Source organism: Artemia franciscana, chromosome 10, assembly GCF_032884065.1.
Source record: "Artemia franciscana chromosome 10, ASM3288406v1, whole genome shotgun sequence".
Classification (NCBI taxonomy): domain Eukaryota; kingdom Metazoa; phylum Arthropoda; class Branchiopoda; order Anostraca; family Artemiidae; genus Artemia; species Artemia franciscana.
The window spans coordinates 27,909,466-27,935,596 of NC_088872.1; the positions used below are offsets into that span (position 1 = coordinate 27,909,466).

Below are 26,131 nucleotides of genomic sequence, written 5' to 3' on the forward strand. Positions count from 1 at the left end.
ACAAACAGGCTAAATACTTCGGAAAAAATCGATCGTTCTGCCTTCCTAGTTCGAATCGTAAACTAAGATGGGATTCAAGATTTTCTAAAAGTAAATTGCTAACATTCCAATTAAAACTGCAAATTAAATATTAAAAAAAATTTCATGAATGACCATTTTCTGCAACTACTTCAGTATCATCATCTTCTTCTTCTGGCTCAGCCATTGGAAAGCGTAAAATAGCAGCAATCCCAGTAAAATTGGCGAGTTCTACGAAAGAAAATAATACAATATTATCACTAAGAAGACAAACAGAGAAAGTTATAAGCCAGTCAGGGCACAATTAGTTCCTTCAACAGCTGGATTGTAACGCTACTATGTCGAAAACAAAAATATTCCAATGCTCAAAAAGCTACTTCAAGATAACAAGTAAATAAAAACAAAGTTCAAGTAACAAAATAACTGGTTAATATTAAGAATAAGATACAGTAGAAGGGAATCATTCAATCCTTCCGTTGTCTGTAATATCCTTCTCAGTCCAAAGCAGTCTATATATGATTAATGTGTTTGTCATTACTTTAGTTTTATATATTAGTAAGTGCAGGCTAGGTCTCTAACTGAAAATTTGTCCCTTATAGGGCTTTAATAACAGATATCGTATTTAATCTTACGAGATCTCTTCTGATCCCGGCATATATAGGACGATATTGCAGAGAGTAAGCTGCAATCTACTTCAACTGATTAGACAGGTAATGATTGATGTTCCAAGCGCATCACCTAACCTGTTGACGGCGATGACCAATCATAAACATTGGCTATGTTTATCAAACTGAAGGTAAAGGATATTTTTTTTTGTGATTGCGCTTATTTTTGCCTCTTTTTCTTTTGGAGGTGGGGGGGGGTTATTAGTCTTAAATCGCTTCTTTAGTTGTTTTTCTAGTGCCAATTTATTTGTTATTTGGCTGTTAGATACTTAACCAGTGTTAACATAAAAGGAATGTATATATATATATATATATATATATATATATATATATATATATATATATATATATATATATATCCTTTATTTTAACACTGGTTAAGTATCTAAAAAACTTAATAATGGACGTGGGATTTTTTCATAGGAATGGTCATCACATCAATAAGAAGGTTCAATGACATAGTCTTTGAGTGGCCCAAACGCTCTTTTCATGGAGGGGGGGGATGATAAAAGAATGAAATGGAAAGATTTATACATATTCTTTTGTTGATTTGCGTCATATAAGAAGGATGAATCATATCTGGTAGAAGTACTCTCTTCAAAAATGCTTCAATAAAAAGTTACAAAAACTTGAAAGTTATATTAAAAAGTAATCAATTTTTACAGTTTTGATTATCACGGTCAGAATCGAATAAGAATAAACAATTGAAAAAGGCTATAGAAAAATAAAGAGACATTCTGCTTTTTCCTATTAATCCATGTCAGATTCCACACCAAGTCTCTAACGCTGCGAAATAGTTACAGCCCCACCCATCGACAAGCATTTTATTGATCAACACCTTCACACTTGCACCCCTCAGATCAATGCTACCAAGTGCTAGGGCGACGACAACGTTCAGAATACTAACAAAAAATGGATCTTGGTATCATCTTAAAACATTTTCCGCTTAGCGTTTTCAATTTGTATGTTGAAAGTTTGCACCTAGTAAATAACGTTAAAGGTAATTTTCTTCCGATCATGGAAACATAATCCTGGGTCAAAGTTCTATGGAAACTTATCCAACACCATGAGAACGGTAGAGCAATCAGGAAATGCTACCTATAGTGGTAGGGGCACATCCAGCGCCAACATTGACGATAGGACATGAGAGTCTACTGCTGTCTCACCATACAAACAGTCACCAAACAGCCCATATGTCTACGTGCAGTTTAACAATAGTCAAGACAGCGTCAGCCAATTTGTTTTGTCTTTGTGTAAATGGCATTACCTAAGAAATGTGGGTTCTCTCCCAGATTATCGCTAATCATAGGCAGCACAGTAGCGGCGCCTAAGTGAAGAGCGATGTGGGTACAATGTATCATCTAATTTTTTTTTCACCGAGGCACTCCGTATAGAAAGAATTGTCGAAGAAATTTCGGAAGGAGCTCATTTGACCGGAAATTGAAAGTTCTTGTGTCGTTTTTACGATTAAAAAAAACTGGAGGGCGACCAGCCCCCCCCCCTCCGACGCCCACTAATTCCCCAAACACATCAAATCAAAATTTCGAGACAGGCATTTTGTTCAGTATAGTTGGAAGGCCTATAAATTGGGTCTCTGGGAATGTGACTTACTTTCATTGCTTTTAAAAGCTTCATCTGAATTTCTTTCATCGTTTTTCATAGCTTCACCTGACTTTCTTTCATCCTTTTTAAAAGTTTCATCTGACTTAGTTTCATCATTTTTATAGTTTTACCTACTTTTATCGTTTTCAAAAGTTTCATCTGACTTACTTTTATAGCTTTCAAAAGTTTCGTCTGACTTACTTTCATCGTTTTTAATTATATCATCTGACTTTTCTTTCGCCGTTTTTCATAGTTTCATCTGACTTTCTTTATTTGTTTTTCATAGTTGCATCTAATTTTCTTTCATCATTTTAAATAGTTTCATCCGACTTTCTTTCATCGTTTTTCACTTTTTCATCTCAATTTCTTCCATCGTTTTTCTTAGTTTCATTTGACTTTCTTTAATGCTTTTCCATGGTTGCATGTGACTTTCTCTAAGTATTTTTCAATAGTTTCATCTAACTTTCTTACATTTTTTTCATAGTTCCATCTGACTTTCTACCATCATTGTTAATAGTTTTATCTGCCCTTTTTTCACCGTTTTTCACAGTTTTTTCTGACTTTTTTTTATTGTTTTTTATACTTTCTTCTGACTTTTTTTCATTGTTTTTGCAGTTTCACCTGACCTCCTTTCATTGGTTTCATAGTTTCAGTTGACTTTCAGCAGTTTCATCGCACTTTCTTTCATCATTTCCGGTTTCATTTGACTTTCTTTCATTGTTTTTCATAATTTCATCTGACTTTCTCTCATTGTTTTTCATAGTTTCATATGACTTTCTCTCATTGTTTTTCATAGTTTCACATGACTTTCTTGCACCTTTTTTAATAGTTTGTTCTGACTGTATTTCACCGTTTCTCACAGTTTCATCTCACTTTCTTTCATTGTTTTTCGTATCTTCATCTGATTTTCTTTAATCCTTTTTCACAGTTTCATATAACTTCCTTTCAATTTTTTCATAGTTTCATATAACTCTTTTTTATCATTTTCAGTTTCACCTGACTTTCTTTCATCTTTTTTAAAGTTTCATCAGACTTTCTTTCATCCTTTTCCATGGTTGCATGTGACTCTCTTTCAGTATTTTTCATAATTTCATCTCACTTTCTCTCATAATTTTTGATAGTTTCATCTGACCTTTTTTCATCGTTTTTCATAGTTTCATCTGACTTTCTTTCATTGTTTTTCGTAGTTTCTTTTGACTTTCTTTCATTGTCTTTTAAACTTTTATCTTATTTTCTTTCATCGTTTTTCATAGTTTCATCTTAATTTCTTTTATTGTTTTTCACAGTTTCAGCTGACTTTTTTTTTGTCGTTTTTAATGCTATGACTAATACTCTAATGCTTCAGCAATGACTAATACTTCTACTTAGGCTAAGGATGATGAGTTCAAACTTTTAGGGAATATTTAGGGGGATGTTGAACTAAATCCAAGCACACTGTGCATCGTCAGGCTGCCAAAAGTTTATATGAACAATATCCCAGGAACAGCTTAGAGCATTAAGCTAAAACATTCAGGGCATGTTGAGAAGGATGTTAAACTAACCAAAAGGCACCAGGTGCATACTACTACTACTACTACTACTACTACAACTTCTGCAACTATTACTACTACTACTACTACCACTACTATTTCTGCTACTATTACTATGACTACTACTTCTGATGCTAAGGTTACGAAGGTTAAACTTCAAGTAAATGTTTAGGGTGATGTTAAACTAAATCAAAACACACTCTCCACATGCATGTTATCAAAAGGGTGTATCAACAATATCCCACGAATAATCAAGGGTATTAATTTGAAACTTTCAGGGCATATTAGGGGGGATGATGAACTAGGCAAAATGCAAAATGTACATACTGCTACTACTTGTACGACTGGTACTGCTATTACCGCTGCTACCGGAGTTACTATCAAAATTGCTACTACTACTACTACTATGACCATTTCTACTACAACTACTACTACTTGTACTATTGAAGCTAAAGGTATTACACTGAAACCTTAAGGGAATTAAATAAAAAAAACTAGTTTTTTTAACTGAAAGTAAGGAGCGACATTAAAACTTAAAACGAACAGAAATTACTCCGTATATGAAATGGGTTGTCCCCTCCGCAGTCCCTCGCTCTTTACGCTAAAGTTTGACTCTTTGCCACAATTCTACTTTTTAAAACAACTAAAAACTTTAGCGTAAAGAGCATGGGACTGCGGAGGGGACAACCCATTTCATATACGGAGTAATTTCTGTTCGTTTTAAGTTTTAATGTCGCTCCTTACTTTCAGTTAAAAAAAACTATTTTTTTTTTATTTAATTTCTGAACGTTTTTGAATTAATGCATGTTTGATTTTGGCTCTCCGCGCATCAATTATTGAAATGAAATTAGTATATTAATTTTTTTTGGCTAAATGGCTTTCTCTTAGTTTTGATCAGACGATTTTGAGAAATAAGGGGCGGGGAAGGAGGCCTAACTGCCCTCCAATTTTTCGGTTACTTAAAAAGGCTACTAGAACTTTTAATATTCAACGAACGTTTTTATTAGTAAAAAATATACGTAACTTAAGAATTAACTTACGTAACAAACTTTTATATTCTTATATTTTTATTATGTGTACGAGGGGGTTTGTACCCTCGTTAATACCTCGCTCTTTACACTGAATCGTAAGTTTTGTTCCAATTCTTTAAGAATGACCCCTGAATCAAATAGGCCGTAGAATAAATAGTTGAAATCACTAAAAATATTTTAGCATAAAGAGCGAGGTATTTATCTCCTCCTAAATACCTCGCTCTTTATGCTAAAGTATTTTTAGAACCCTTCATATGCGTAATAATCTCTGTTTGTTTTAAATTTCAATGCTATTCCTTACATTCATTTGAAAAAACGATTCCATGTTTATTTTTTCATTGTTTTTTTTATAGTAATGCTAGAAAATCCTGCGCCCTTTTCATTGAATTTTTTCCCCCCATGGCATATTTCTCCAAGGAAAGATCCTCCCACATAGCTCCCTCCCTCAACCCTACCCCCAAAACCAAAAAAATCCCCCTGAAAACGTCTGTACACTTCCCAATAACCATTATTATATGTAAACACTGGTTGAAGTTTGTAACTTGCAACCCCTCCCCCAGGGACTGTGGGGGAGTAAGTCATCCCCAAAAACATAGTTATTAAGATTTTCGACTATGCCAAACAAAATGGCTATCTCAAAATTTTGATCCGTTGACTTTGGGAAAAAAATGAGCGTGGGAGGGGGCCTAGATGCCCTCCAATTTTTTTGGTCACTTAAAAAGGGCACTAGAACTTTTCATTTCCATTAGAATGAGCCCTCTTGCGACATTCTAGGACCACTTGGTCGATACGATGACCCCTGGAAAAAAAAACAACAACAAAAAAAAAACAAAAAAACAAACAAATAAACACGCATCCGTGATTTGTCTTCTGGCAAAAAATGCAAAATTCCACATTTTTGTAGATAGGAGTTTGAAACTTCTACAGTAAGGTTCTCTGACACGCTGAATCTGATGATGTCATTTTCGTTAAGATCCTACGACTTTTAGGGGGTGTTTCCCCCTATTTTCCTAAATAAGGCAAATTTTCTCAGGCTCGTAACTTTTGATGGCTAGGACTAAACTTGATGAAACTTATATATTTAAAATCAGCATTAAAATGTTATTCTTTTGATGTAGCTATTTATATCAAAATTCAATTTGTTAGAGTTTTGGTTACTATTGAGCCGGATCGCTCCTTAGTTCGTTACCACGAACTGTTTGATACTGAAGAAGATAGTGAACTATACTAAATTAAAACATGCTATGTGGATATTTGTCATTAAAAGGGCTTAAACAACTATGTCTCAGAAGCAGCTTAGAGCATTAAATTGAACTTTTAATGCATGTTGAGGGGGGTGTTGACACAGCCAAAAGGTACTATATTTTCTATTTACATACTACTACTGCTACTACTTCTGCTGCTACTTTTATTAATAACAATAAGGCTAAGGATATTAAGGAGAAATTGTTGAGAGGCATGTTGAATTAAATTGAAACACGTTGTGTATATGCAGGCTGTCAAAAAGTCGTATCAGCAATATCTCAAGAACCGCTTAGAGCATTAGATCGAAAATTCCAGGGCATGTTGAGGGGTGCGTTGCAGCAATAAAAATGCCCCCTGTGCATCCTACTATTACTACTACTATAGTAGTACTACTACCGCTCTTAGTATCAATATTAGTAAGGGTAATTGTATTAATGTGGAATTTCAGGGACTGTTGAGGGGAATGTTGGGCTCAAAAATGGTCTCAATGATGGTGTTTTTTTCTTCAAATTTTTTTTCGGTACTGTGAGAAATACAAGAATTCAGCTCAAAATACTGATTGTTTTCATGTTTCAAAAAAATAACGATTGTTTGATGATATCTTTAACCTTGTCTTTTGGGCATTTTTTTAGTTGTTTTTTTTTTTCACATAGAAAATGCTTTTTTATCATTTTTTAGCCTATTTGGGCTGGGAACCCACATATAATTCAACCGCGAATAAGAACAATACAGCAAAATAGAACGCTTTTTTTTCTTTCGACATCAAAGAAAATGGATAAAATGGTCCAGAATTGTCAATTTTTAAAATGATGCAACAAATCTTCATTTATTGACTTGAAAACTTTTATGGGAGAAAAAATATGATCAAAAACAGTTATTAAAAGTCAAATGGATAATTCAACGGTTTAAAATTCTATTATTAAGGCTTTATTCCAGAAAGAAGTTTTGACAAAGCTTCAATAGAACGTTCTACGACTATTCCCAGTAGGAACGGTTAGGACTTGATTTCAGAGGGGCTCCAGCTTGTAGCTGGAGGGACTCGAAAAGTTTTGCCTAAAATCTATCAAATATTATCTGAAAAAAAAAATGTAAAATTTGCGATAGACTAAAAGTTGAGCACGGTTTAATTACATTAGGTTTATTTTTGTGACTATTGAGCTGTTTGGAATTCTATTGTATGGGAGACGTATAGGACAATTTTTCGGTTCTGAGTAAAGCCTCGAAGAAGGATAAAAAGGGATTAAAAAATAAACCTGGATGCAATTCTTGATAACGAGCAAGTGGTGCAGCAGTAATAATTTTGGCCAAGATGGAAAAATATGGCTTAGACAGGCTGTAAACTGTCACAATTCTCTAAAAATGAAGCAGTCCTCACAAGCACACTAGCGTGTTGATCCAATCGAATACTGACGAGTCTTTAAGTTATACTTAAACATATATAACAAGAAATTTTATCGCATGGCAAAGAGTCATTTTGAAAAGCAGGCTCCTTCTTACTTGGCCCCAAGAATTACAAGTTACAAGTACGTCCACTTGCATAGCTTTGAAATTTGTCATATTGGCTAATAAATCAGATATCAGCCCAACAACTTCCTCTATAATCCTTCCATTCTTAAAATGGCATAGAACTACTCTACGAGAGTGGATCCCACAAATATTTCCATAAATATTCAATTTTCAAAGAAGCAAGCAAAGGAAAGGAAGAGTGTGTGTCTCTCTCGCCTGAAATATAAACAGTACTCAGGAGTAGCTTTTGAGAACAGTTGATTCTAGACAGCTACAAAATGCATGTAATAAATAAACTTGTGGAAGACCATAAAGCCATGTCTGTTACACAAAATTATTACATAAAATTTATAATATAGAAGAAGCATTGGAATACACTGACAGGTAAACAGCCACCAGGCATCTCAGAGTTAATAGAGAAGCAAAGCCAAATTACCATTTTTGGCTACTGCAAACACATTAGGAAACCATTGCTGGTGGAATGAAAAAAAAAGGCAAGGAACGCACACTTTCCATTATCTATTGCTACATCTATGGCCTATTATGGTTGAATTACCATTTCTTTTGATTAGACAAAGATTCTTAAAAAAAAATCTGAAGGGTTAAATTTTCATCCAAGCTCGGTATTCCGTTTGAGGATATTTAAAGTTTAACTTCATCATCAAGAATGAAGGGTTACTAGATATTTAGAGTCCATTTTCACGAGGATGGCAAATGAAATCTTATTCACCACCCATCCTCATCAAAACAACCTCATCAAAAACATAAAAAGTTCAACAAAAAGGTTGATCTCTCCATCCATGTCCAGGCAGAATTCTTACCCAATTCTCTGAATAATAACTTGCATTATTTTGATTCTATCATTGAAGAGGTAGTTAGAATGTGATCACTGATACATATACATGTTTTTTAGTTTTCTTTTATTTACACGTGTTTATATTCTGTGTTTTCGTCATTTTTACGCATTTTTGAAGTTTTTACTAATACTTGGATGTCTTAAATTATTTATCAAATTCTCAATATTATTAAGATACTTTGAGTAAACGACATTGTTTGTAAGCTTGGGACAGCAGGCTGATTTTCCAAGCAAATAATTATTCCTCAAGTGACCATTGAGATTTGAGACAATATATGAAAAAAACAAAAATTGATCGAGTGTTTTGCTAAATCACATTACCTCTATAACATAATAAGTTTAAAATGACATACTTGGCGGGTTTTGATTATCATCTGGTAGACTCGTAATCTAGTATTTTTTTGCGACCGGTTCTGTATTCGAGCACGAAGAGTGTTTGAAGGTAATTTTAATAGGGAAATCGTGAAATTCGCATCTAAATAAATGAATACGTACAAGTGTCAAGGCATCATTCTATGCTTATTTTCAGGGAGCCTCCTTAGGGAAACACAGAGTTAAGAGCCATTCAGATGCTTTGACGCTGGAGCATTAAACCAACTAAAAAACCGTATTGCTTTGATCGGGAATGGATCATATATTTCCGTGAAGATGAGATACTAACAGTTTTTTCGGGCAAGATACTAGAAGGCAAGACCAAGACTACTGTCGCTCAAAGGGCAAACTTCACGCCAAATTGAGGACACACTCAATAAGTATCTAGGCACAGCTGACATTGCAACAGATGGGATGTAACAGAAGATCAATGGGCTTGGAGGGACAGAGTTGAAGTCACAAGGAGTCAAAGTCTATGGTTCTTTAAGTAGCCAAATTACCTTCTGATGGAACGATACTTGGCAAAGTTTGAAGCGTGTTTGAGGACTATCTTACATTTGAAAACCCTAATTTTGTTTCTTAAAATGGGATAGAGCCATTATTTGTTTGTATAACTTTATGCTGCAACACATTTAACATTAGAAAAGAAAACTTACGCTCTCCAGAGAAATGCATCGATGAAAATATTCTGACTGTTCCACCCGAATCACGGACGCTGTCAACAAGGCTAACATATTTTTGCCTTTCTGGAATGTCACTCGACCTAAAAGAATACGTAAAGATAAGTTTAGTTTTCACAAGGTCAATAAAAGGCTATTTCTAATGTTACTAACGGGACTTGGAACTTTTGGTATTATTTTAATTCTGAAAATATATCTCCCATTCTTTCAAGAACGAAATCTTAATTGCAAGTTTCCACGACGATTTCTTTAATATTTAAGAATTAAGTAAAAGTTCTTTTCAGAATATTTCCCGCGACTGAGCATCTATTATATTGCACTAAAATTAAATGAAGGCGAAACTAAAATGCACGACAACAATGTTTAATATTTATAATTTCAACAAATATTTGATATATATATATATATATATATATATATATATATATATATATATATATATATATATATATATATATATATATATATATATGAATGAATGAATGAACTTTAGAACCCGTAAAAGTATAAAAAACACAAAGTACGGAGTATTACAAATAAACAAAAACAAAAACGATAAACAGCTAAGAAAAAAAAAATTCAAACTAACAAAAGACAACATGGACTAATTAACCAGTATCATTATGGAAAAAAGGCTGCAGAGGGTCGTAAACGTGAATAAAATTGATAGTCTTTTTACATAAATCATCACTGGAAGACCGAATCCGCGAAGGCACATCTATTAAACCAAACCGAGCAATTATTTTTTTTATTTCGGTACCATCTAGGAAGCCGGAAGAGGAATTTGCAATATCTGAAATAAGCCGCACGTTGAGTATGGCGATCTTTTTTACGAAACAGATGAGCCATGCCTGATAAAAACAAAAGCACAGGGGCGCAATAAGCGTTATAAATCATGCACAAACCGTTGCGGTTGTAACGGCTTTTGTTTGGGGATATTTTTCCGTAAGCGACGCGTAGGTTTTTCACGGCTTGATTCACAAGGGATGAACACGTAGTGGGAAGTGTTGGGCCGAAACACAGACTAAGCCAACTAACTAAAGAAGAACATGGCAGAACTGCAGTCCAAGCAACGAATAGAGCGACCACATAAGGACTATTAAAACAAATAAACTCGCAATTAGACGCATTAACTGACAGTCTAATCTTAGATAGTCCATTGGTTAAAAGAGTAAAACTGGAAAGCAATTCACGGCGAGTCCGGGCAACAAGAAGAACGTCGTCTGCACATGCAACAGAAGACAAACCAATATTACCGTAAAAAACAGAACTTTTAAGGGGACTCAGGCACGATGCAAGCACACATTTAAATATACTAGGAGACGACACGGCACCTTGCCGAACTCCCTTATTAATTTTTACCGGGTCAGATATTTGGCCATTCCAAGTAACTTGAATTTTAGACTTTGAATACCAAGAAGACAATAAACATAGTACAGAAGGATTAACACCTGAAGACGCAAGGGAAAATAGAGCCTGAGAATGCACAATATTGTCGAAAACCCCAGAAATATCAACAGTAAGACAGTATAAAGACATTTTTGTTTTTACGGCATCTTTCATGAGTCGACTTAAAACATAATGTGCATGGGAGCAACCGAAACTTTTCCGAAAACCAAACTGAAAAGGCGTAAAATAACAATTCGACTCAATTTCTGGTAGTAATAAATGTTCAAGCAACTTACTTATAAAAACACGACACTGTAATGGGACGGTAATTTACACATGACGTTGGGTCCTTGCCTCGCTTTTGAATAGACGTTACACGGTCATAAAGGAAACTATCAGGAACAAGCGACTGTGCTAAGCAAGACTAGAAAAAATATTTGTAGATGGTTCAGTAGAGCAGGACAATCATAAGCAAAAAATCGGTAAGAAAGGCCGTCACCATCAAGGCTATTTGAACGCTTAATTTTTCTTAAAGCCCGGCGAATTTCAGATATTTCTACAGGCTGGAAGTGAGCCTACAGGAGACGGTATGGTAATAGCGGTTTACGCAACTTATAATAAAAAGACTAAAGAAAACTATTAAATACACTGAACACACACTTATAATGATCAACAAAATTAGGTAGCTGGAGACAAGACACGGCAGATGGGGAACATTTCTCACTATTAATAACCTTATTCCAGGAGGCCTTATCGGTGGGGCCTGGCCATGCATTCAAGCGTGATCTCTTCAAACTGGCCTTATATTCAAGTTTACACTTTTGTTTCACAGAGAACACAGCTCCGGACGATGGTCGGTCACATGATATCCACATACGTAGCCAAAATTTGGCTTTTTGCTTAGCACGTTTTACTTCAGGATCAACGTTCCAATTAGGCTTTCTTGTACCAATCCGAACTTTATCCATAGGCACTGCAGCTTTGGACGCTGATTTAAGGCAATGAACAATTTGATAATAATAGCAATTTAGGTCAACTCCACTTGAAGGCGAGGAAACTGAAGTTTGCAGCAGGTGATATGGCACTTTTATGGTCGACAGTAAAGCAGTTAGCGTAGCAAGGTATAGGGGGACATTAGCACGATCCCAGTTCAACTTCGTATGCCACTTCGGCTGAGCCGAAAGTGTTTTGCCAGATAGCTCACAGGAAAAATTACAGCTAAGAATAAGGTGATCGTCATCAATCTTCTCTTCGTCCACCCTGACAATCAATGATAATAAGCTGGAACTGGAAGTGATCACATGATCCAGGTTCGATTTTGAACAGCCTCTTTTATGAATATACGTGAGTGGGAGGCTCTTATCTGCGACGCGATATCTGCTAGGAAGTGATTCTAGCAAGAGGATTGACCTATTGGAGGTACCAAGAATGTCAGAGTTAAGGTCACCAGCTATAACCCAATTTAGGTCTTTCAAACGTAGACTTTCGAGTAGATACTTTAAACTGGAGCAACATTTAGCAAAAGATGTGAACGATGCTACAGAACGTCGATCGCAAGGTAAGTAAACGTTTATACAGGCGGTACTGTCACACTGAATCGCTAAGATGTTATCATCACAATGAATTACAGAGGGCTTTGATGGGGAACGGAAGAAAATTGCTAGACCACCGGAAGGGCGGCTTCTAGTTTTCTTGGCCTCTTGCGAAAAAATTGGTGGATAGAAGATCGCTTTAGGCTATCTAACGAAAAGCTCTAAACTGACAGGACAAGCCATTATAAACATTCACCAAAATCTGTAGGTAGACATCGACCGTGTAATAATAGATATGGCGGGAGTGGAAATAGAGAAATAGACTTTTTCTTATAAAATTGCAAATTCTGTAATTTAAGCGAAATAAATTTAATACGAACTTTAAAAAGTGGAAAGATACGCTACGTTGTTATGAAAAGTAAAATTCTGATTAGCAAATTTTCGAGATTTCGTCAATGTTGACACTGTTTATTAAAACATTATTTTTAAAAAGAAACAGTGATTAGTTAATGCTTTATTGCCTATACTTAAAACCCTCGTTTTAAATGTCTTTTATGCATTTCTATCTCTTCGTTCTGTTTTTCTTGTTACACCCATAAAAGAACTTGTATTTAACGTTTAATATATCTTTTACGAACATACAAGTTGCATCTTATCCTCATTTCCCAATTTTCATTACTATCATAGTTACTAAGCGATGCCACAAAGTTAGGCGACATGCTAAATGGTTTGACCTATACAAATTGTCACAAAGAGTGCATGACCCCAAAAGATGGTTCAAGACCAATTTTTTTTTACAATAAAAAAGCTTGACGCACTCACTATAGTGGTCAGAAGTGCAAAAGCCAAAAATTATGCAGAAAATATTAAATATTGTATTTTTTTTATAGATGGTGAACAGCTTTTTATTTTACTTTTATGGCGGGGTGGTTTTTATAACTTACTATTTTTTGTATCAGTATTCTTATACCATTTTAATTTGAACAGATTTATTAGAACTTCAACCCTCACCAGATTTTAGATTAAATTTACGACCATTTCCACTTACCTACGACACATAACTGTCGAGGTTCCCTTTTAATTGCGGATATTTATTTGTCCGCAAGTTTATTGAAGCAACCTGTTATGCACCCCCCCCTTAATAAAATGCTGGATCCGCACCTGTAAACATTTCAACTGTTACTATGCCAAAGGGGGAGGATAAAGTAAAAATTTACAATACCTGAAATAAAACAAACGGATTTTCGTAACATAATTCTTTCTTAAAAGGTGTAAAAGATCAGAAAGTTTAGAGGGCAGGATGACCGCGATAATTAAAATAAACCCTACCATGGTAAACCTTTTAGAACAACCAAACTGAATCTTCTTTTTAACTTTGCAAACGGTGCATTATCGCTGGTTAAAATTAAACTAGCAGCAGTAGTATCTAACTACCGAAAAGAGTGACTGGATGAGCAAATCGATGAGGCTTTACCACATTTCAAATTTCAATAACCGCATATAGAGCTGTTGGGAATTAACAAGAATGTTAAAACTGTTTTGAATAATAGCATTAAATGTAATAAAAGAACAACCCAAATTTGGACCAAAATTTTTGGCACTTACACCATGAGTATCAAAAGATGAAGACTTAAGTTTCTCAATGGAATTTTCGACAGAAAGAACTATAACTGGAATGATATGACCTTGATGAAGCAGATGCGAGAGAATCTTAGACAGAAGCTGGGAAAAATGGTGACACACTGGATAATTTATTTTTGTCAAATTTAGAATAATCACTTGCCAAAAAATATCGGAAATCTAACCCCTATTACTAAATCGTTACTATGTGATTTCTCAAAATTGGTCAGTTTAGACCAATAATTTTCTGAAGCTAGAAAATCCCTAACGTTATAAAGAATAGACTTAAGATGCTTTTACAATAATTATGTATTTCTACTTACATCCACAACACAACCTGAAGCGGGTCTCCCAGAATTAGCCTAAGTCTTTGCCAAAACTTTGCCTTCTTTTCATAGTTCTTTGAATCGGAATCAACACTCCAAATAGGCTTTCTATTTTTGAAACAAACGCCCTTTTTGGGAACAGCAATCCTTTCAACTTCTTTCATACATCTGATTATAACAATTCTCAACATCCTACTGACTATCCTTTACCGATGATCGGAGATAGTGGCAGGGCACATGAATATAACCAAGCAATGTGGACAAAACCATCACAAATAAACAGATTTTAAACCTCTTCCAATCCAAGGTTTAAACCATTTAGACTTGCCGATTTTACAAAATACGACTTAAGTTAGAGCTAAATGAAAAAAAAAAAAAAAAGAAAAAAAAAAACAACATTGGGTAGCCCGAAAAGAAGGCCCAACAAACCGTTTTTTCAAACAGCTTGAAAATTACACATGCAAGTTTCTGGGCTAAGGAGAGTCTAGTGTATAACCAAGCAGGGCACCCAAGGCAAGGCCGCCCAAAAATGGTGCGAGAACTGTATTTCTGTATCATCTTAACACTTTCGGGAATCGCATCCTGGGCTAAGAACACGTCAAATGTTTATGCGAAAAAGACAGAGGATAAGGAGGTCAAACAAGCTTAGGTTCAGAACACGTTACATCCTGAATGGGCCCAAAAACTTAATTTCTTCATTGACTTGAAACGTATGCTCTTAAATCCTCGGACCAAGATTATAACAATACATCAAGCGATTGACTAAAAATCTTGGTTTATCTGACATTGAAGCCAAAAAAGGGCCAAATTAATGGGAGACCAACCAGGATTGGGATGAAGATGTTTTAATGTCTCTGGATCAAAAATTCTGCAGCAAAATTTTGTGAGCAGAAAACTAAAGCTATCTTTTCAGCTAGAGATTGCGAATTTTACATTTTTTGTATTTAAATTACTGAAAAAAAAACAACTTCCCAGCCAAAACGCGAAAAGCTATATTTTTACAACCAAATAAGATTATCGAAAATACAAGATATGGCCTTTGATTCTGGGCTCAACTCTACGCTTTTTTAGTCAGAAAACGAATGATTAGTGAAACATTCTTCTGGAAAACTAAATCAAAGAGTCTCTGGCAACAGAAACCAAAACACTTAAACTTTCTTTAAAAAACACTTGACATTTTATAAAAGAGCCCTGAATCCTCTCCAATTAAAAACGAAAATAACCGGAAGATTTTACTAAAAGACAATATTCCAAATCCTGCTACTTAATCAATTACTAACGAAATATTTTCCCAAAAACATCACCACAGAAAAATCGAAAGCGATATTAAATATGAAATGAGAAGCATAAAGTCGTAGAGTAAAACAAACCTAAAACGAACAGGAATCACTATGAATGAGTAAATGAAATAAAAATTACAATGAAGAATCAATTTACGCTTAAAACGATTAGAAATCACCACAAAAAAGAATGGGATTGCTGCCCATCGCAAAACACATAAAGACCGGAGCGTCCTTTCACTTTGCTTTAAAAGTGGTAGTTCTCCCCAGAAGTATAAAGCCGGAGTGATATAAGAAAGGTCATCTCAAAACAACATAATAGGCCAAAGCATGGCAATGCCTTTTTAAAGCTACTTTTAATGTTCATAGGCGGTTTTTTATACTGAGGGATAGCAGGGGGGCTAATAACGACTAATAGGGGACACAGGGGGGAAATCGTTCGCCTTATAGTGGGATAACGCATGATTTGCACTATTTATGCTACTGTGTTTACCATACCCTAAAATTTTCTTTCTAAGAAAATCTTGTCATCAATCGCAGTTAGCAAGCTGTTATTTTGAAGATTTATAAAGTATTTCCAATTTATCTATCAAACTGACAGACATGAAGCCTTCTAAACATCGCTACGAAGGAGCACCTTGGCCATTCCTCTAGTTTAAATACGTGCGAAGTAATCTGGAAAATTTCATTACGTTCTCTTTCAAAGATGGGAATTTCTTAGTCTAATTAGCTTCTTATATTTTTCTGTTTATGTTTTGTTCATTATATTTTCTTTATCTTAACCTATTTGTCATTATTTTTCGGAACAAATCGGTGAGATCATGTGCTTCTCTCACTGTAGGGGCACTATGACCTCTTCTGGGTTTGGGGGCACGCACCCTATTCGTTTTTTTTAAATTCATGCCGTCTTTCCAATATTTAGTTCGTACATTTGTTATGCCTAAATTCATCTGTTGAGTCTTACAGTTTGGTGTCTTGGAATCTTGGGCTATTTTTAATATTTTTCATCGTTTGAATCTTACAAATCAGCGTGCCCTCTCAGAATTTTAAGCCGTTTTTATTGTTTTTTAGAGCGAACGGGCGAAATTATAGGTTCTGGCATTGTAAGTAAGTAAGTAAGTTTATTTATAGCCCGCTATGATATAAAATCAATGCGGAATAAAAAACCGAAAAAACAAAATAACATAATCCAAAAGAAATAAGAAGAAAAACAAAACATAAATAACATAACGATATCAACTGAATCAATGATCTGGGAAAAAATAAGTGTGAGGATCACTGGCATATATCTTCTCTCGGGTATTGGTCCTCAGATCCTTAGCAATTTTGTCAAGCAGCACTAGGGGATCGATAAGTCCAAAATGAGAAACAATCTTGTGATTTCTGTACCATCTTGGTTAATATAGCAAGAATTTAAAATATCCGCATTAATATCTTTATTCCGCATTAGAGGCTGAAAACCGGAAAGAAAAAGAATTGTAGGAGGACAAAAACTATGGTCAAATTTACATAAGCCTCAACGGGTATATCTTCCCCTATTGGGGGAGATTTTACCATATGAGATGCAAATACACTGCAGAGCACTAGCAACCAGAGACAAGCATGTAGTCGAAAGTGTACAAAAACAAGAGCTAAGAGCTCATATGGCACTTGTGACGAGGCAAGAAAAGCAAAGAGCCAAGAGCTCATATAGTATGAGCTCTAACAAAATTCTAAGAATCAATAGATTGATTTAAAAGGAAAATCAGAGGGTTAATGCCGGTCGGGATTTAAAATAAGAGCTCTGAGTCACGATGTCCTTCTAAATATCAAAATTCATTAAGATCCGATCACCCACTCGTAGGTTATAAATACCTCATTTTTTTCACATTTTTCCTCTCTCTTTAGCCCCCCAGATGGTCGAATCTGGGAAAACGACTTTATCAAGTCAATTTGTGCAGCTCCCTGACACGCCTACCAATTTTCATCATCCTAGCACGTCCAGATGCACCAAACTCGCCAAAGCACTGAACCCCTCCCCCCAATTCCCTCAAAGGGAGCGAATCGAGTACGATTACGTCAATCAAGTATCTATGACCTTTGCTTATTCTATCCACAAAGCTTCATCCCGATTCTTCCACTCTAAGCGTTTTCCAAGATTTCCGATGTCCCCTCAAACTCCCCCTAATATCGACAGATGTGATCAGGATTTGAAACAAGAGCTCTGAGACATGAATTGGTTCTAAATATCAAATTTCATTAAGATCCGGTCACCCGTTATTAAATTAAAAATACCTCAATTTTTCTAATTTTTCCAAATTAACACCCCCAGCTTCTCCATAGAGAAAGGATCCGTTCCAATTATATCAATCACGTATCTAGAACTTGTGCTTATTCTTCCCATCAAGTTTCATCCCGATCTCTCCACTCTAAGCGTTTTCCAAGATTTCTGTTTTCCTCCTACAACCCTCTATGTCCCCGGATCCAATTCGAGTCAAAAATCGAGTATCTGAAACATAAGATCCTTCTATATATCAAGTTTCATTAAGATCCGATCACCTACTCGTAAGATAAAAATACCCCAATTTTCATGTTTTCCAAGAATTCCGGTTTCCCCCTCCATCTCCCCCAATGTCACAGGATCTGCACGGAATTTGAAATAAGAGCTTTAAAGCACAAGATCCTTCTAAATATCAAATTTAATTGAGATTTGATCACCCGTTCGTAAGTTACAAATACCTCATTTATCTGAATTACCCCCCCCCCCCAACTCCAACAAAGAGAGCGGATCCGGTCCGGTTATGTCAGTCACGTATCTTAGACTTGTTTTTATTCTTCCCATCCAGTTTCATCCTGATCTCTCCACTTTAAGTATTTTCTAAGATATCCGCCCCCCAACTACCCCCCAATGACGACGGATCCGATTGAGATTTAAAATAAGAGATCTGAGTTACGAAGTTCTTCTAAATATGAAGTTTCATGAAGATCCGATCACACTTTCGTAAGTTAAAAATACATCATTTTTTTCTAATTTTTCAGAATTAACCCTCCCCCCAATTCCCCCAAATAGAGGGGATCCGTTCCAATTATGTCAATCCCGTATCTAAGACTTTTGCTTATTTTTTGGTTTAAAATGAGAGCTTTGAGAAACGATATCCTTCTAAATATCAAATTTCATTGAGATCCGATCACCCGTTCGTAAGTTAAAAATACCTCATTTTTTCTGATTTTTCAGAATTAACCCTCCCCCCAAATACCCCAAAGAGAGCGGATCCGTTCCGGTTATGTCAATCATGTATCTAGGACTTGTGCTTATTTTTATCACCAAGTTTCATCCCGATCCCTCCACTAAGCGTTTTCCATGATTTTAGGTTCCCCCTCCAAACTCCCCCCCAAATGTCACCAGATCCAGCCGGGATTTAAAATAACAGCTCTGAGACACGATATCCTTCCAAACATCAAATTTCATTAAGATCTGATCAACCGTTCGTAAGTTAAAAATACTTCATTTTTCTATTTTTTTCCGAATTAACCGGCCCCCCACTCCCTACCAGATGGTCAAATCTCGAAAACGACTATTTCTAATTTAATCTGGTCCGGTCCCTGATACGCCTGCTATATTTCGTCGTCCTAGCTTACCTGGAAGTGCCGAAAGTAGCAAAACCGGGACCGACAGACAGACAGACCGACAAAATTTGCGATTGCTATATGTCACTTGGTTAATACCAAGTGCCATAAAAAGTAATCCCAAGCCATTTAATTTTGAGACACACTCGAGTGGCATTGTACCCACATGTAAGGGAGGAGCAGGGTTAGAAATATTAAGGCAGATCTACTCCATTTTGATCTAATGCTATTTTCCTATTTTAAACATTCCTCAATATCTTTCACAGGGATTGGTATTTTTATGGCACTTGGTATTAACCAAGTGACATGTAGCAATCGCAAATTCTGTCGGTCTGTCTGTCGGTCCCGGTTTTGCTACTTTAGGCACTTCCAGGTAAGCTAGGACGACGAAATTTGGCAGGAGTATCAGGGATCAGACCAGATTAAATTAGAAATAGTCGTTTTCCCGATTTGACCATCTGGGGGAGGGGTGGGGGCCGGTTAAATCGGAAAAAATGAAGTATTTTTAACTTACGAACGGTTAAACAGATCTTAATGAAATTTGACGTTAAGAAGGATATTGTGTCCAGCTCTTATTTTAAATCCCGACCGGATCTGGTGACATTGGGGGGGGGGGGAAGTTTGGACGGGGAAACCTAAAATCTTGGAAAACACTTAGGGTGGAGGGATCGGGATGAAACTTGGAAGGAAAAATAAGCAAAAGTCCTAGATACATGATTGACATAACCGGATGGGTCCGCTCTCTTTGGGGTAGTTGGGGAGGGGGGAAGGTTATTTCTGAAAAATTAGAAAAAATGATGTATTTTTAACTTACGAACGGGTGATCGGATCTCAATGAAATTTGATATTTTGAAGGATATCGTATCTCAAAGCTCTTTTTTTAAATCCCGACCGGATCTTGTGACATTGGGGGGAGTTTGGGGTGGGGAACCTAAAATCATGGAAAACGCTTAGAGAGGAGGGATCGGGATTAAACTTGGTGGGAAAAATAAGCAAAAGTCTTAGATACATGATTGACATAATTGGAACCGACCGCTTTATTTGGGGGAATTGGGGGGGGAGAGGGTTAATTTTGAAAAAATAGAAAAAATGACGTATTTTTAACTTACGAAGGAGTGATCGGATCTTCATGAAACTTCTTATTTAGAAGGACCTCGTAACTAAGATCTCTTATTTTAAATCTCAACCGGATCCAGCGTCATTGGGGGGGGGACCGGCAACCTTAGAAAATATTTGAAGCGGAGAGATCGGGATGAAACTTGATGGGAAGAATAAGCACAAGTTCTAGATACGTGATTGACATAATTGGAACGGATCCGTTCTCTTTAGAGGAGCTGGGGGATGGTGGTGGTGGTGTTAATTTGGAAAAATTAGAAAATTTGAGTTATTTTTAACTTAAGAACGGGTGACCAGATCTTATTGAAATTTGATATTTAGAACGAATTCATGTCTCAGAGCTCTTATTTCAAATCCCGACCAGATCTGTTGACATTGGAGGAAGCTGGAGGGGGAAATCGGAAATCTTGGAAAACGCTTAGAGTGGAGGAATCAGGATGAAGCTTGGTGGATAGAATAAGCAAATGTTGTAGATACGTGATTGACGTAACCGTACTGGATTCGCTCTGTTTGGGGGAGTTGGGGGGAGGGGTTCAGTGCTTTGGCGAGTTTGGTGCTTCTGGACGTGCTAGGACGATGAAAATTAGTAGGCGTGTCAGGGAGCTGAACAAGTTGACTTGATAAAGTCGTTTTCCCACATTCAACCTTCTGGGGGGCTAAAGGGGGAGGAGAAATTAGAAAAAATGAGGTATTTATAACTTACGAGTGGGTGATCGGATCTTAATGAATTTTGATATTTAGAAGGACATCGTGACTCAGAGCTCTTATTTTAAATCCCGACCGGCATTAAGCCTCTGATTTTCCTTTTAAATCAATCTATTGATTTTTAGAATTTTTTTAGAGCTCATACCACATGAGCTCTTGGCTCTTAGCTCTTCTGGCCTCGTCACAAGTGCCATATGAGCTCTTAGCTCTTGTTTTGTGAGAAATTCCATGTATATACTCCTAAACATGGGCAAAAATATGTACCAAGTATTTTTCCAAAAATATCCTCAGTAGTAAAATAAGAGACAAACTGTCACACGCACTCTAATTTCTAAAAATCTCCATTTCAAGATGATAGGAATAAATGAAAATGTGAATGTCATATAATTTGAAACAGCTTAAATATTAAAATTAAACGTACGAACCGGATTTCACTTATGTCATCTAATTTCTTCAAAGACTGGCGTTTTAGTTCTTTCCGAAAACGGCCTCTATTGACACCACAAACTGTATTTTTGGTCAAATCACGGCTTATATAGCTAATAAAGCTCAGGGGGAGTTTAATAGTTTTTATATGTATTTTTAAACACGATATTGACTTTTTTACTACATAAGAAAGAGTTATGTGTTTTCTTTGTTTGTTTTTAATGGCTATGTCCACTTTGTCAAAACCCTATACCTATCGCAACTTTGACTAACAGGCTGGTTTAATTTGGCATGCGGAAGTCTATTCCTAGTGAGGTTGTTTTATTACGGCTTGGCTTGACTGCTTCGTTGACGGCTAAAGGAATATATAAAGATGCTAATCTTTACAGAGATCTAATAGATCTAATAGAAGGGACCGGATATTTACAGAAAAGACCTCCAAAGTTTCTAAAACCATGAAAGAAGCGTGTAAGAGCAATATTAGCTTTAAAATGACGTTAAGCAGCTCTTTAAGATGTTCTATTGCCCTATTTATACTGGAAAAAGAAAAAGAAAAAGGGATATTTATCAGAGTTTCCAGCTCTTTTTAAAAATTCCCATAGATTTGTCTCCACAATATTTTTTTACTATTAAGATGAATCCAAGCAACAGTCCTCATTCCTGAGTCAGCATTAAATTATTAGACATAGTTTTCTGTTTAAACACATTTTTAAGCTTTTGGCTATTATGGGCCGTGGTCTCTCTATTTGCCATGAGATTTAAGTGTGTTGGGGCCCCGGACTGGAATTTTTTTTGATAATCAAAATTATATAAGTCAAGGAAACAAAAGGATAATTTGGAAAGTTTTTTCTCCAAATTAAGACATAAAAGGGGCAAACATTATTAGTATCTTCTATATTGGTAGTAATACAAATTGCTCTGTATTAAAAACAGGGAAAAACTATCTTACTACAAGTTAAAATAGAAAATGCACTATCAATTGAGTTTTCCTTAAACACTTTTTTTTCAGTTTAGCAGCGAGACCTAATGAGTGCATCCAGGATCACCCCCCCCCCACAAGTGCCAACTAAGTAGCTTTTTCTCTTTAATGCTTTTTCACATTGGAAGTGAAATTAGTAACGAACCATAAACCACATGCAGCTTGACTTTCTAAAAGTCTAAGTTTAACGTTACTTACTAGCTAGATCAACTAAATTGATTTTACTTTCCTCTGACAAGACTAGAAGTCAAAGGGAGTGAACTCTTTTCAAGATCACGGGAGCTAATTATTCTCGAGACCATGAAAATAATTCAGCTTTACGAGGGATCTGTCTACAAAGCTTTATCACGAAAGCAACTTGGAATTTGAGTTCACATGACCCTATTATGCCAAACTGAAAATAATTTATTATGAACGCAATAAGCTCAAGTTCACGAATTCCAACAGAGAAGGAGCAATTATGGACTCCTCGAGGAAGAAGTTTGAGAATGCTAGTCAAGAGATGATGAGAATTCACTATTCTATTATATCCATATACGATTTTGTTGGCGTATCACTCGATCAAACGAGTAGACTAGGAAATCACTTCCCTCCCGCATTAGAGATACCAAAGGGTATAGATACTATTAGAGATATTGAATATTTTCATAGCGATCAAATTTTAATTTTTCTCATAATTTTGGAATTTAATTTGTCAATATTTGGATGCAAAAATAAATTATTTTTTGACATAATGGTTTTCCACTATTTCAATCATTATCTTCTGTAAAAGTTGGATGAATCTCATGGGGGGCACAAAAGATTTCAAGAGCGGACCACAGGTTGGCCGCCCCTGTTCTTAATTAATATTGCTATAACATATTCGAGTTCATAGAGGTCAGACACCCGCCGAGGAGATGCTCCACACAAATTCCCACTGATGTCAAAGGTTGGCTCTTATTATGATCGGATTCACAAAAATGAGTTTGTGAATCCCATCCCTCAGCTTCAGACCAGCTTGGCCAGGCAACATTTGTCCACCAAAAGAAAGAAGAGTCACCCAGGACTTACTAGCCGATAGTGGCAAGCGGAATCTGTTCCTGAGACCAAGTAATAGTTAAGTGTAATAGAATCTCACATCTCGGATTACTCCTCCCTCGAGGGACCATTTCTTACACCACGGCCGGTATTCCATGTCCAGGAGGATTGACCCCCAGGCATGACTTCGACAGCCTTTATTGGCTTCAATCCATCCCTTCTCAGCAGTATATTCCACAAAATCCCACAGCTCACGGTCAGACACTGAACAGGACGACCAGGGGCCAGACGATGGCTGAAAAAAAGCAGTAATAAGCCCTATTTGTGCACGCTGCTCTCGAGAGTACCAAGAGAAGTTTTCGTCATTACACCCCCCCCCCTCCAGGGTTATGGTAAACTTGAAACTATTTAAAAGACATAATCTAGTGAAGAATTAATACCAAGTTTCTTTAAGACTTCCATTAGCCATATGGCACAATCAAAAGACAAAATTCCTTTTTAGCCCTGATCACTGGCCTTGGTTGATTAGTACTGCTAATAGTGGCTCTATTCTCTTTTTATTTCTTACGCAAGATAGAAAAGCATGAAACATGTAGAAAAAAAGAAGCAAAGGCATAAAAAACCATGAAGAGCACAAGAAAAAAAAACCCCTAAAATAGCAAACACACAAGGAGTTCTCGTTTAATTTGAGACACACAGGATACCCAGAGGATCTGGTTACGGTAAAATTTCACGGTCCGATTACGGTTATATGCTGTCCTACTAGTACTTCTGTGAGCTAGTTTCAATCGCCAGCCCATATAACTAGAGCGTTTAAGAGGAATCTCTTAACTTTTCCCGCGTAAATTCTAAAGAATCATCTGAAAAATCATCTTATCGCCAATGCTTGCAACCAGAGTTTGGCTTATACGTTCCAGTTTAAGCCAAAGGAACTCAGAGGCCTTTTAAATTGATAGGGTTTCAGATTAGCGGTTGGGAACAAGCCATAAAAAAACAGTATTATTAGTTAAAACAGTATATAATAAAACATCTTTATATATATGGATATATAAAACATCTTTTTATATGGATTATTCTTTATGGTTGATTGTGTTTGGCTATGCTGTTTGACCTATGTGATTGTATGGATGAGTAGGGTTAAGGCCTCATTCAAATGCTGGTCTATATTAATCACTAGTTTAGGAAAACAGTCTTCCTTTTCTCCTTCTGTCTCTCTTTTTTTTTTTTTTTTGCTGTTGCACCGATCACCAATGCTGTTGCATTGGTGATTTCTCTTTTCATGATATATATATATATATATATATATATATATATATATATATATATATATATATATATATATATATGTATATATATATATATATATATATATATATATACATATATATATATATATATATATATCATGAAAAGAGAAATCACCAATGCTACAGCACAAACACAAAAAAAAAAAAAAAAAAATAGAGACAGAAGGAGAAAAGGAAGACCGTTTTCCTAAATTAGTGATTAATATAGACCAGCACTTGAATGAGGCCTTAACCCTACTCATCCATAAAATCACATAGGTCAAACAGCATAGCCACACACAATCAACCATAAAGAATAATCCATGGACAGGCAGTCATGTCGTCAATAAGTATAAGTCGTCATTTACCAAACAATAGAAAAAATAATATAGACAAATAATTCAGAGGCAACACCCAACATAAGGGCTCATCAGGAGAATACACTGGCCTATATAGGGTTTCGCCACTCTAAATTCTCTACCCAGCACAGTGTTGTGGCTACCACAGAATATCCATGGCATCCCCGCGTCAGGCATCACCCCCAAAATACATGCCTATGAAAAAAAAAACAGCAAATGTAAAACAACCAAGTAAAACCAAAACAAGCTTATCCTGTTAATATATCCCTCCCTTTAGCAACAATAGGTAAACTAAATATTATAAATTTTACCAAATCACAAATATTAACACATTGCAAAAAACCTGAATGAACTAAACAATTATAGAATTCATCTTTACCATGTGGCTAATTTTTAAAAATTCCGCTCAATTAGAAACACAATTCAAAATAAATGGCGCTGTGACAACATTTCTCGAACCTCCGAAATTAGTTAAAAATTTCTTGAAGTATTTCTAGATAATCCTTTTGATATTTATTTAAAAGTTCGTTATAATGAAAACAAAATTTTTTAAATTGCCAAGTTAATTTATTTGCAGAAAAACCTCTTGATATCAATTTTTGGCTTAAGATTTTACATCTATTTTTAAAATCAATATAATTACTACAAATCCTTGCATAACGAAGTAACTGTGAGAAAAACGCTGAATATGTGATATTTGAGTGTATATTACTTTCAGGGAATGGGAAACTAATCACTTCAAAATCAAAATCATCCGTTTTATTATACATTTTAAAACTTAATTTATTATTATCACAAATATTAATATTTAAATCTAAGAAATGATCTTTATGACCAGCGCCATGACTAGGCTCAAGAATAAGCTCTGATGGATATATATTTTTAGAAATATCAATGAAATCCTTACAATTTAAGACCAAAATATCATCTAAATATCTTTTATTATTTGACAAAGCATGTTTTAAATTAATTGGATTATTCTTATC

At 35.6% G+C, this 26,131-nt stretch overlaps 1 protein-coding gene across 1 annotated transcript in view; it reads right to left on the reverse strand.

Moving 5' to 3' along the window:
- Positions 1–73: 73 nt before the first annotated feature.
- LOC136032022 (protein pelota-like) overlaps positions 74–26,131 on the reverse strand; it is a 252,051-nt gene continuing 225,993 nt past the window's right edge. Inside the window, exons 9-10 of the mRNA XM_065712099.1 lie at positions 9,481–9,587; positions 74–249 (exon numbers count right to left, since the gene is read on the reverse strand). Coding sequence (XP_065568171.1) covers positions 143–249; positions 9,481–9,587 — 214 coding nt within the window. The 3' untranslated portion in view covers positions 74–142. The remainder of the gene's footprint in view (positions 250–9,480; positions 9,588–26,131) is intronic.